This window comes from Takifugu flavidus, chromosome 7 (genome assembly GCF_003711565.1).
Source record: "Takifugu flavidus isolate HTHZ2018 chromosome 7, ASM371156v2, whole genome shotgun sequence".
Lineage (NCBI taxonomy): Eukaryota > Metazoa > Chordata > Actinopteri > Tetraodontiformes > Tetraodontidae > Takifugu > Takifugu flavidus.
The window spans coordinates 8438017-8450371 of NC_079526.1; the positions used below are offsets into that span (position 1 = coordinate 8438017).

Consider the following 12355-nt stretch of genomic DNA (forward strand, 5'->3'; position numbering starts at 1 on the left):
AGAGTCTTACTGGAGGACCAGGATGGCCCTGGACTCCCTTTGGCCCTCTCTCACCCTGAACTCCTTTCAGCCCCTGTAAAGACACGCAAGCTGTTGAGGAGGCCAGAAAGAATCGCTTTCAGATGCTTACCCAAATTCCCACAATGACAAATCTCTCACCTTCTGCCCCAGCTGACCCTGTTTATAAGACAGTGATAAATACATTGATTAAATATTTTTTTTACAAATTCTGCTTATCTACAAAAATAGCCAAGCAACATACAGGAAGTCCAGCTGTGCCTTGTTGCCCAGGCAGACCTTGAGGACCAAGTTCTCCCTGCAACAATCAGCTGATTAATAAGATGCAGTCTACTCAACTCAAATGAAAATAACATTTAAACAAAACTTACTGCCTTCCCTTTTTGACCTCTCTGACCTTTTTGCCCCGGCACACCAGGATTCCCCTAAACCAAATAAAGTAAGCCTGTTTGTTTTCATGTTTAGGCTGTGAAATTAGAAATATTTACTAACCTTTAGGCCAGGTGGCCCTGTAGGTCCCAGTGTTCCTGTGTCACCTGGGAGACCCTGTACAGGTGAAAAAAATGAAGGATGTGGGTTTGATGAAGGGTACATGAATGTATAATCTGTGACAACTATGCATTTGAATAAAGAAAAGGTGCAAGAACCGCCATGTAGAAGAGAACTGCCGTTTGTGGCTCAATTTTACCTTCAGACCAGAACCTCCAGGATTTCCATTCTCTCCTCTGAATCCCGGAATACCCTATTATAAAGACCAGTAATGGGTTTTATTAGAAAATGTATCAATATAATTAATCATCTGACTATCAAGCATCTGTAAACATTTATACCCTAGGACCTCTGGGGCCAGGGTGGTGCTGTTCTCCTTTTGCTCCAGGTTTTCCCTGATGGCCAACAAGAAATCAATAATGCCCATTTTTTCCAGGCATGGTGAACTCAATTTTTATATTAAATCACTGTTCACATAATTGTGGGGTTTAACATCATTGGTATTTTAAGTGAATTGTTTTTACCTTGACACCTGCTTCTCCCATGTTTCCCCTGACCCCAGCAGGTCCAGGATCTCCCTAAAATGTAAAAGATCGTTAAACTTTATTATTACATCATGAGGACAGACTGTTGGAGTCTGCCTGGGTTTATCTTGTATGGTCACACCCACCGCCTGGCCAAAAAAAGTCACCCACCAAAAAAAAGGCCAGACACTCTAACATTTCCTTGGACCACCTTTAGCTTTGATGACAGAGACATTCCCTGTGGCTTTGTTTCGATAAGCTTCCGCAGCGTCACAAGATTGTCACATCTGATTTCCATCCAGTGTTGCATTCATTTTCCACCAAGACCTTGTATTGACGATGGGAGAGCCCACTTTTTCCCAATATGAGCCCGATGAATCCTGGCATTGTCATCTTGGAACATGCCCGTGACATCAGTGAAGATAAAAATCCATTGCTGCAATAACCCGGTCCTTCAGTATATTCAGGTGGTCAGCTGACCTCAATCTTTGGGCACATGATGTTGCTAAAGTTAGACCTGAGCAATTGCAGCAACCCCAGACCAGAACTGCACCCACAGGCAGGTGCTGTAGGCACCAGGCATGATGAGCGAATCACTTCTGCCTCTTGTCTCACCCCGATGCTGTCATCACTCCAGAAGAGGGTATAGCTGGACTCATCAGACCACATGACTTTCCACTACATCAGGGTCCAGTCTTTATGCCTCCTAGGAAATTGAATCCTTTGTCCCCAATTAGCCTCACTGATTAGTGGTTTCCTTAAGACGACACAGCTGTTCAGTCACAAGCCCCTGATTTCCCTTCACTTTGTGCATGTGGAAATCCTCTTACTTTCACTAATAAACATAACCCTGAGTTCTACTGTTGTTTTTCTCTTTTTAAGTGAATGCCCATCAGGATCATTCAGGTTTCCTTTCTCGACGGTTTCTCACCATGCTTCCACTTTTTAATAATGCTTTGGAGAGTTCTTAACCCCACTTTAATAGTTTCATCAATCGCCTTAGATGCTTTCTCTGCTTGATCCAGTCAAAGATCTGACCCTTCTCAAACAGACCAACTTCTCTCCCACGACCACTGGATGTCTTTCGACACGTCTGTTTAAGACAAAAGAAGCTTCTCATTGCATCAGTTGGGGTTAAATAACTTGTCAGATAATCGCCCATGTAACAATTATCCAGTAAGAGGCTCTTTCATATTTGCTTGGTTAAATCCATTTGGTGACTTTTGGTTTCGGCCAGGCAGTGAATGTATTTTTCTTTGCCTAACCGGTTTTCCAGGCCTGCCTGGGTTTCCAGGAGCTCCTCTTAAACCAGCATCACCCTTTTGGAAGAACAAATGAGGGGCTGAATTAGGTGCAAAGCTGAACAACAGATGGAACTGAATTATAACACACTTCCTTACCGGATCGCCTTCATTACCCTCAACTCCCAGCAAGCCAGCTGTGCCACTTTGACCCTGAAATGAACCAAGAAATCACCAATACAGTCACCATCGTCTCTGTTAAAATACAGTTAGCTAAAAGTCTGTCAAATGGGACACTTGCAGGTTTCCCAGGCAGTCCAACGTGTCCCGGTGTACCCAGGGGGCCTGGAGATCCCTACAAAGCAGTAGAGCTTCTGGGTTAATCTGTTCAACAGACATGGACTCTAAAGATGATCAATCGTTCCCTTTACACCAGGAAAAAGGATCCAAGAATCTTAAGATTAGGTTTGTTTTCTGTTACTGTAATAAATGAATGAACATCGATTTGGAGCCATATTGCTGCTGTGTGGGTGTCAGTTCTTCATCTCTGACTTTCCATTTGACAAACAGAGAAGTTCACACATTTGCTTTTGTTTTATTAAATCAGAGCAACAGTATAATTTTGTCTTTATTATAAATACAACTCACAGGTTTTCCAGGAGCTCCTTTCTTTCCTTTCCTTCCAGGCTGGGCACTTTCTCCCTTTGTAAACACAAATAACCACGTTACAACATCTTTTTAAAGGTTGACATCCATTCTCACCTTTGGTTTCATTGTTATGCACTTAACCTTCAGTCCTTGAATTCCTTGAAGACCTGGAAGACCAGAAGGACCAACAGCCCCAGGGTGGCCTTGAGCTCCTGCAGACCCACTGGGCCCCATCATTCCCATAGATCCCTGCAAAAATGCAATAACAAATTTAAGGCTAGAATGTTATAGAATGTTACTCACAAGAGCATGAGCTTGATTGTGTTATGTTACCATGGAGCCTTTTGTCCCATGCTCTCCTTTTGCACCCTTCTCTCCTCGATTACCCTGGAAAACACGGACCATTTCACACAGGCGCTCTCTCACTGTAGTTGTGCATCTATGCACCCAAAGAGTTAGTGCCCACGGGTTGCAGCACAAAATAAAACCCACCGTGTCTCCTTTCGGTCCAGGAAGACCTATCATTCCATTTCCACCATGTATGCCCTGAGTAGCAGACAGACACAGCAGGAGAATTACTGCCATGACGTAAACCAGTACAGGTTTAGACAAATCACCCTTGTGAATACAACAATTAAAGGAACCTTTGGTCCTGGGATTCCCCTTTTGCCCACACCACCTCTCTTGCCTGGCACACCCTAAAAACCATAGATTTTTTTTAATCTGCCATTTTATTGATAATGTTTGTATCTTTGAGAATAATGAAATACATACTGGTGAGGATGGTCCAATTGGTCCAGAGGAACCAAGGCTGCCAGGAGGGCCCTAAAAGTGAGTGCATACATTACAATACTTTTAGAATCCCTGCAGAATGGTTTAGCTTGTCTCTGTTAGGCAAAGTTTTCTGGTTTGACAGTGTTACTAACAGTGTGTCCATGGAGCCCCTTCTGGCCTTTGGTCCCTGCTGCCCCAGTGTTTCCCCCAGGTCCAAATTGTCCAGGTACGCCAGCTGAACCTCTGACACCTTTATCACCCTGTCAATGCACCATCACCATAAATGCCTAATTTCTTCAGTTAATCAGACATGATCTGGTCTGACCTTGGACCCTGGAGCCCCTGGTTGTCCTTTGTCCCCTGGCGCACCATCATATCCCTAAAGATACAGGTTGAGTGGGGACAGAAGTAATAACGTCAAATCATTACTGTCCTTTTCTCAATAAAAGTGAAGCATTTGTAGAAATAAATCACTGACCTGCTTTCCCAGGCCACCCTTTGACCCCTGTGTACCCTGGTTCCCTCTACTGCCTTCAGCTCCCTTTGGCCCTCTAAGGCCAGGAGGTCCAGTATTACCTTTGTCCCCCTAAAAGACATTTTTATAATGATCTATTAACATGTTTCATGAAATAAAGTAGAAAAAGTTGCACCATAAAGTGGTGTTTACTCACAGTTAATCCTTTTTTCCCATTTGGCCCTTCAAGTCCCCTAAGTCCAGCTGGACCCTAAACCAAGAAACACTAGATTATTCCAATATTTCACTTATTAAATCACTGTTACGCACAGAGGAAAGCCGCTATCAGGTCTAAAGAATACAAAAGATAAAGCAAATCTCTGACAAGACTATTCTCATGAATATACCTCCTCACCATGGAGACCAGCAGCCCCTTCCTGCCCCGCTTCTCCTCGTGCTCCCTGAAGTGATGAAACAAGACATTTTAGGTGAAATACACAAAGAGTAACCATTGTTAAGATGCTTTTGAGAGAGGTGGCTTGAAACCAGGTCTTTCAAAATTAAGACAATGATGTCGGATGATTCATCTTTGGAGTTAATATGTTCATTTTTTGGTCCACAGGAGACCTGTGATTAATATGTCTGAAAACTGTTATCATTTGATTGTCCTCATGCAAATTTAAGCTTTACTTCATCTCCTTTGACGCCAGGTTTTCCATGTTGTCCTGGTGGGCCATTGCTACCCTGTATGCAAAGAGAATATGCAAAAACTAGGATACACTGTACTTTTTTATGTACTTTTTTATGTGCAAATAATGATATTATTTTAAGTTTGTTTCAACTTGTGTTCCAGTAGACATTCCAGGCAACATGAAAGGCTAGAGATACCACCCAACCACAGCTACCTACGAATTTGCATGTGAATATTTATCTTTCCGAGCATTCAAATACACTTACTGGTTCACCTGGAACACCAGGGAAGCCAATTGGACCTTGTAAACCTTTGTCACCTGGAAGGCCACGAGGCCCAATTTCACCCCATGGTCCAATGTTACCCTGAATTCCCTGAAGGAAAAAAACACAACAAAACGTTGTTTTTAATGTTAGATACTAGCTATAAATCACAAAATAAAATAGATGATTGGGTGATTTCTGGAGGTTGGATGGATGGATGGATGGATGAATGGATGGATGGATGGATGGGATGGATGGATGGATGGATGGATGAATGGATGGATGGATGGATGGATGGATGGAGGGAGGGAGGGACAGAGGGATGGATGGAGGAAGGGAGAAGGGAGGAGTTATGGATGGATGGATGGATGGATGTTGCATGGAGGGATGGATGATGGATGGATGGATCTTACAGTCGGTCCATTGTATCCTTGTGGTCCAGGTATTCCCATTTCTCCCTGGGAGACAGAAAAAGGTAATGAATTGAAGAAATGAGTTGAACGACAACAGTAAAATAATAGTAGCTGTACAACACTTACAGGAGCTCCCAGCTTCCCTCCCGGACCCTCCTCACCTCTCTCTCCCTTCACATCACACATAACAAGGCAGAATTTTAGAGCATAAACCAGAACAGAAGAGCTCAGCTTCCAATAGACTCTGATGTATATTGTCACTGAAAATGAACAGCATCCTTTTGACTGATGGCTACCTTCAATCCTTCACCTCCTGCGATGCCCTTTGGTCCTTGTATGCCTTGGACTCCCTGAAGGAGAACACAACACGTGTTTTTCCAACATTATTATGGATATTTTAAACAAATTTCTATACGAATAATACAAATCATTTCGAACAAAGCATTGTTACTTACTCTTTGCCCCCGCTTTCCTCGTTTCCCTTTCATTCCCGTACTGCCGGCTCCTCCCTAGACCACCACACATTTTTAAAGGCTGTCTGCCACACTGAGTAAATTTAAATCAAATTTAATGTATAATAAGATCAGCGAATGCTCACGCTCTCTCCAACAGGACCTTGGAGGCCTGCATCTCCTGTTTTTCCAGATAGTCCCTGGAATGTTTAGAAGATTATGGGACCTACATTTGTGTTAAATATGCATTTTTTGGGGTTTATTACAGAAACATGCTCACTTTTGGTCCTGGAGATCCAACATTTCCATTCATCCCCTCTACACCAGAGTGTCCCTGTAAATGAGATCAATTCATCTGATCACATTTCTGTCTCTAAGAAGGCTGTGTCCTTAGTAAATAAATGAGATTATGGTCTGTGAATTACGCTGCCAGCTATTACTCAACTACTACTGCTGTACTTACCAGTTCTCCCACAGTTCCATCCTGCCCCCTGCTGCCTAACTGACCTGGAAGACCCTAAAATTATCATTTATAATGATCAGGGTTTATTTTTTTACATTTGATCAAGTATCTTATACAGGCAGAACCAATTACTAAATGTGTGTTTAACTTCTTAGTATCCAACAATCTGTAGTGTCCAAGGTCTTTAATGGTTTTTTACTTCTTATAATAATAAAAACCACCTTCAGTCCTTTAGATCCAGTACCTCCTGGAACTCCAGGTGTCCCCTGCACACATGGGATAGACTGTTGAGGTACAGGTGTGATCCCAAAATGATCAGAGCAATTCTTATCATGGACAGTCAGTTTACAGACAATAATCCTGGGGGTTACATTTAGGAGCTTTGAATCAATGTTAAGCAAACATGTGAATATTAAGAGTGTTGGACAGGATGGGCCATGTAGGAACCTGGATACCAGGTTCTCCCTCTGATCCTCTCTCTCCAGAATTTCCCATCTCTCCCTGTGAATAAAGACACACACAAACACACAGATCAAGCTATAGGAACAGAGCTCAAATCTGCAAATCAAATGATCTTGAGCTAATTCGTACTCACAATTGTGCCTGGCAACCCAGAAAATCCTCCTTGACCTTCTCGACCCTTGAAAAGAGACATTTATTCTGTTGATGCTTTTTAATGTACAATTTATCTTTCTTCTCTGGCTTTCAGTGCGTCCACTGTTGCTTCTTCATTGTGATCTGTAGTGTTGTTAGCTCTTTCATCCCACCTTGCCTCCTCGGGGCCCAGGCACTCCTGGAACACCATCAGGCCCTTGATTCCCCTGGGGAGAGATAGATTTTGATGTTTTTAAAATTTGACATAATTTCAAAAAGTTTAACAAGCTGGAGTATTTTTTGACACTTATAAAACGCACTTTTGGTCCCTCTCTTCCCTGGTTCCCCTGCTCCCCCATGATGCCGTCAAATCCCTACAAAAGCAGAGAGGGAACAAAGAATATTCCGTAATAGTTGATAAAGGAACAGGAAGACACGTCTGACTTCTCTCACGCTGTGTCCAGGTGGTCCTACTGGTCCTGTTGGCCCCTCATATCCCTCGAGCCCGAGAGGTCCGCGACGTCCCTTCAGTCCTCGTTTACCAGGGGGTCCTGGAGATCCCTGCAGTCAAAGAATGAAACCATTGGCTGGTCTGTCTGAAGAAGTCATGAACAATCAAGTGAGCGGATCAAACCCACCAGATCCCCCTTGAATCCCAGATCGCCCTTTTGTCCTCGCTCAGCTTTGGTCCCCTGGTGAAACAGTAAATGCATCTTTAGCTCCAGGGACGTGTGGAGAAACACCTTGATTATAATTTGAATATAATATTGAAATTGCTTTAAGTAATCTTACGGGATCACCTGAGGGTCCAGACTTTCCTGGATTCCCATTCTGTCCCTGGAAACAGAGGGAGAAAGAGGAAGAACTGAGGTCCTTCAGACATGTTGTCTTATCTGGGTTTATCTTGTTGTCTTACGTAGAGTCCAGGAGGTCCAGGTTCACCTATGTCCCCTTCATCTCCGGGATCACCCTGGGAAACCACACACCGCTGTGATGAGGACGAACACGGCACCACACCAATGCAGCACCTGCTGGTGTTTAAACCATACTCACTGTGTCCCCTTTAGGACCCCGGGGCCCTGCAGGCCCTGGATTTCCCTGTGAGGTAGACACAATTGAATGACACTTGAGTACTGATGGAGAACTTTGACTCCCAAAAGAAGGTTTTACCATACCTGAGGACCACGGACTCCAGGGAAGCCGACCATCCCATCAGAACCCGGCTCTCCCTGAGGCCACATGCAGGAACTGGTTAGATGTTTGATGAAGAAGATGTTACTATTATTCTCTGTGTGAGTTCACCTGTGGGCCAGCTGCTCCTCTGGCTCCAAATTCACCTTGATGACCCTAAGAGGGTAAACCGTTATGCCATGATGCAGTTTCCCAGGTATATTTAGTCATTTTAACTTACTGGAGGTCCTTTTACGCCCCAGACACCTTTAATTCCTCTGGGACCCAGTTTGCCCTGAGCACATGTACATCAATGTAAAGTGCATCTTTTTCCTACTTCATGGAGACCTTCAGTAGGACACTAACTCACATGTGGGCCCGGCGGTCCACTAAATCCTGGAGCTCCAATCTTTCCCTGAAAATGATCCACCATATATCCAACATTATAACATTAGCAAACAAAAGGCAAATTTCAGACACTGAGAATTAAAAAAAAGACATTTAATCCCTGACCTGAAGAGCTGGTGGGCCTGGAAAACCACGTGGACCTCTGGCTCCAGGAAGCCCCTGTGAATACACACTCACTCAGTTCTGGAATGAGTCTAGATGAGACCTTCAGAATTTTAACAACCACTTTGCAAACTGCAGCGCTTGCTGCAATAAGCAAAAGTTTGAAAAATGCAACCAATTCAGTTACCGTATAACCTGGAACACCTTCCACTCCCCTGACTCCTTTATTACCCTGAATGGTGCAGAAACAGGAACATTAAATGTGTGTGTGTGCATGTGTGTGTGTGTGTGTGTGTGTGTGTGTGTGTGTGTGTGTGTGTGTGTGTGTGTGTGTGTGTGAGGGAGAGAGACCTTGGCTCCCTTCTGTCCTCTATTTCCCTGTGCTCCAGCCTCTCCATCATAACCCTATAGAGACAGACCATAACTTTATGTGACAGCCCACCACCCTGCACAGCATTATGTACCGTAAATAACCGAACAGAATAACACTTTTACAGTTTAGATTTTTATCACCAACAAAATAAAGTTAAATAAATAAAGAGAAAATTCAATTAGCTAAAACACTCATTTCTGACCACTGACAAAGATGATGACAGAGATCTAGATCTGAATATTTGAATGATTAACACGTTCATTCACATGATGTTACAAAAGCCATGTGCCACTCTTACCCACTCACCCAGCTCCCCCTTCCTGCCCTTATCTCCTTTGTAGCCTTTAGGACCCTGTTGGGACAAAAAAGAAGTGGAACTGTGAGAGAAAGCTATCAATCATATCTTTTACTGGATATTGCTTTGACCCAACATCAACGAAATGAGTCGACACACATGCGTGTGTGTGCACACACACATAATATTTTCTATTATTTTAAACATTACCTGTTCTCCAGGTAAACCCACAGGGCCTGGGTACGCGTTCTCTCCAGGGATCCCGTCTCTGCCAGGATGACCCTGGGAACCTGGAGTACCTTGTGGTCCAGATTTTCCCTGCAGAGATTCAAGTAAATGACATACAGCACCTTGAATATGAACTTTATTGTTTTGATCTTTTAGATCCTCTTCATATCATATCTGTATAACAAAGCGAGCACAGGCTGTAATAATATAACTGTACATGACGCTAGACATTAATGATGTTTCATCAAATAAAATCTATTAAAATGGGCCATTATGAGTCAATAATCTATTAAAAAAAGCCTAATTTAAGATGATAACGCTTGAACTATGTTGAAATGCGTACAGGTTTCCCTTGACCTCCTTTTATTCCCTGCTGTCCTGTAATTCCAGGTGGTCCCTGGAAAAGGAAGAGAGGATATGCGCTTATTTATGTCTGTTTAGTATTTTAGAAGTATGATGAAATAAGGTAATAAGTTTATTACTACTAACAATTGGACCATCATTTCCAGGTAGCCCAGGAGGTCCTGGAAGGCCCTTAACTTTCTGAGTTAAGAATATTAGACATTAGTGAAACTGAACACTTAATATCCTTGTTAACATGTCTTCTGGATAAAAATAATCAACACAAACAGTTAGTTATTAACATAGATAAACACCTACCGGCCAGGAAGATATTAGTTTTTTGTAGATCTTTGTTTTCTGTAATGACAAAAACACCACGTCAGCACAGAGAAGCACGAGTGAAGAAACAAAATAATAATTTAAAAAAAATTCAAAAAAAAAGATCATATACTTATCATCTTTATGACAGTGTTCAAACATAAAGATATACTTGTACATGTACTGATTTACTTTGAAGTCCTCCCACTCTTCTTCTGAGGTCTTAAACACAACAATGGCAGACATCCCGGGAGGGCCATCAGGCCCTCTGTACCCTGTAGGTCCAGTCCTTCCCATAACACCCTGATAGCCCTGACAGGGCAGAAAACAAAAATGTGTGTTTGTCGTTTATAGAAAAGAGTTTAACTTCAAAACAGAAACTGCAGATTGAACTCGAGCTGAGCCGATGATTTTGTACCACTAGAGGGCAGTAACGATGTATAAAACGCTGATACAGGTAACAATCATGCAGCGCAATCATGCAAACTGTTAATACCTTTTGTTCTTTAAGCACAATACACAGTCCCACATATAAAATCATTTGCATTATTTTTAAAAACCTGAGAGCTGAGAACTGATGGGAAAAGAAACAAGTCTCAAAATACAATAAAACCCAATATAACTTCCATACTTTATCTCCTTTTGGCCCTGATGGCCCTGGTGGCCCTGGTGGCCCTGGTGACCCTGGTGGGCCTGATGGACCTGGTGGACCCTGGGACCCCTAAGAAGAGTAAGGTAAAAGAATTAGGTAACCATAACCCAGTGAGGGTTCCACTATAGTCAGTCCTTAATTTTCCCATAAATGTAAGGCTTCAGATTTAATACTTGTGGTAAAGAGGGTGAGACGTTCATACTAGTATGTAATACAGATGTGAGGCCACAATAAAACTATACATTTCTATAAATTTGAATAATTATAACATGAATTTGATAGCAAATACTTGGAAAGTGCAACGAAAACTAGAGGAAAAACTTGATAAAGACAGTGACTACTGATGTTCTTTATGCCTGTGTGACACCATACAGACTCTGATGTGTAACTTAGTGTTCAATTGGCAACTCAGTTGCCATGGAGATTTTAAACTACCTGGAGGGAGTAAAAAACAGTTGTCACAAATAAAAACGGGCTCATATATTCTGATAATAGATGGAGGGTGTACTCCTGCGAAATTGTGATCTGACAGATTTTTACTGATTGTTAAGATGAAAGTAATATGTGAGAAGCTTTGCGACTTAATAATGAAAATGCTGACAGCAAATATGTGTTGATTTAGTCATTTTGAAATTGACATATTGCGTGGGATTAAAGGGAATTTACTGCAATCCTAATCCTGACTCCTTCTTCTCAGCCAAACTGATATGAAGTGAACATTGACGTTGACATTGGAACATGAATAAAACTTTACCGTTTGACCTCCAGATCTTAATTTTGCCCCCTTCCTGGTGTTTGTGTGTGCGGGAGGCTGGTCTGATGATACTGTCTGAAGGGTGGATTTACTCTTGGATAGAAGGGAGGAGTCTCCGGTCATCAAATCAGGGCTCAGATCAGATGAGGCCTGAGTAGAGTTCTTAAAAACCAGAGTGCTGTTATCATAATGTTGGTCTTCCATCACTGTGTGTGCATCCCCCTCCTTTACCTCCACCTCCTCCCCTCCTGCCTCTGCATCTGGATATTGTGATGATATCTGGGGCTTTGGTGAAAATGTGTCCGGACGGTCAAATGTTGGCTGTTTTTCTTTCATCCCATTGGCTGAAACTACCAACATGTCCCCCGCTGTTGTTTCGCTCTGTAAGGCCGGGGTTGGTCCGGTCTGGTCCGGGTCTTTGTGAGGTTTAAATCCCTCTGCAGCTTCTGTGACGGATGAATCTTCAGTCTCTGTTGGAATGGGAGCAGCAATGAGGAGCGGGGATCCGTCCTGCCTCTCCTCTGCTGCTGCAGTGGCATCTGATCTGCTCCCACCGGCAAACCTGGAGTCTGAGATGAGACTGGATTTCACAGGCGCGGTGACCTCTGACCCCGATTCTGACCTCTGTGGTGCTGCAGCTCCTGCTGCTGAGTCTGTGCTGGCACTTGCAGCCTCCGGGTTCATGGGAG

General features: G+C 43.0%; 1 protein-coding gene across 3 annotated transcripts; it reads right to left on the reverse strand.

The window, feature by feature from the left end:
• Positions 1-1030: 1030 nt before the first annotated feature.
• si:dkey-21p1.3 (collagen alpha-2(I) chain) lies at positions 1031-12355 on the reverse strand. 3 transcript variants are annotated; one of them, XM_057038049.1, is made up of 49 exons: positions 11898-12355; positions 11667-11828; positions 10892-10981; positions 10453-10572; positions 10261-10299; positions 10090-10143; positions 9944-9997; positions 9583-9690; positions 9376-9429; positions 9056-9109; positions 8892-8936; positions 8708-8761; positions 8565-8609; positions 8436-8489; positions 8327-8371; positions 8200-8253; positions 8078-8122; positions 7941-7994; positions 7817-7861; positions 7663-7716; positions 7478-7585; positions 7345-7398; positions 7198-7251; positions 7026-7070; positions 6878-6931; positions 6652-6696; positions 6431-6484; positions 6248-6301; positions 6114-6167; positions 5971-6024; positions 5812-5865; positions 5642-5686; positions 5516-5560; positions 5106-5213; positions 4839-4892; positions 4556-4609; positions 4366-4419; positions 4173-4280; positions 4020-4073; positions 3847-3954; positions 3695-3745; positions 3565-3618; positions 3413-3466; positions 3254-3307; positions 3062-3169; positions 2921-2974; positions 2432-2627; positions 2297-2350; positions 1031-1085 (listed from the first exon to the last, which is right to left on the reverse strand). In XM_057038049.1, exons 1-47 carry the CDS (start codon positions 12348-12350, stop codon positions 2451-2453), a joined length of 3495 nt encoding a protein of 1164 aa, XP_056894029.1. In that variant the 5' UTR covers positions 12351-12355; the 3' UTR covers positions 1031-1085; positions 2297-2350; positions 2432-2450. The 3 variants fall into 3 exon arrangements, with proteins under 3 accessions (XP_056894029.1, XP_056894027.1, XP_056894028.1); XM_057038047.1 differs by having other exon boundaries at positions 11667-12355; XM_057038048.1 differs by lacking the exon at positions 1031-1085 and having other exon boundaries at positions 2432-2656; positions 11667-12355.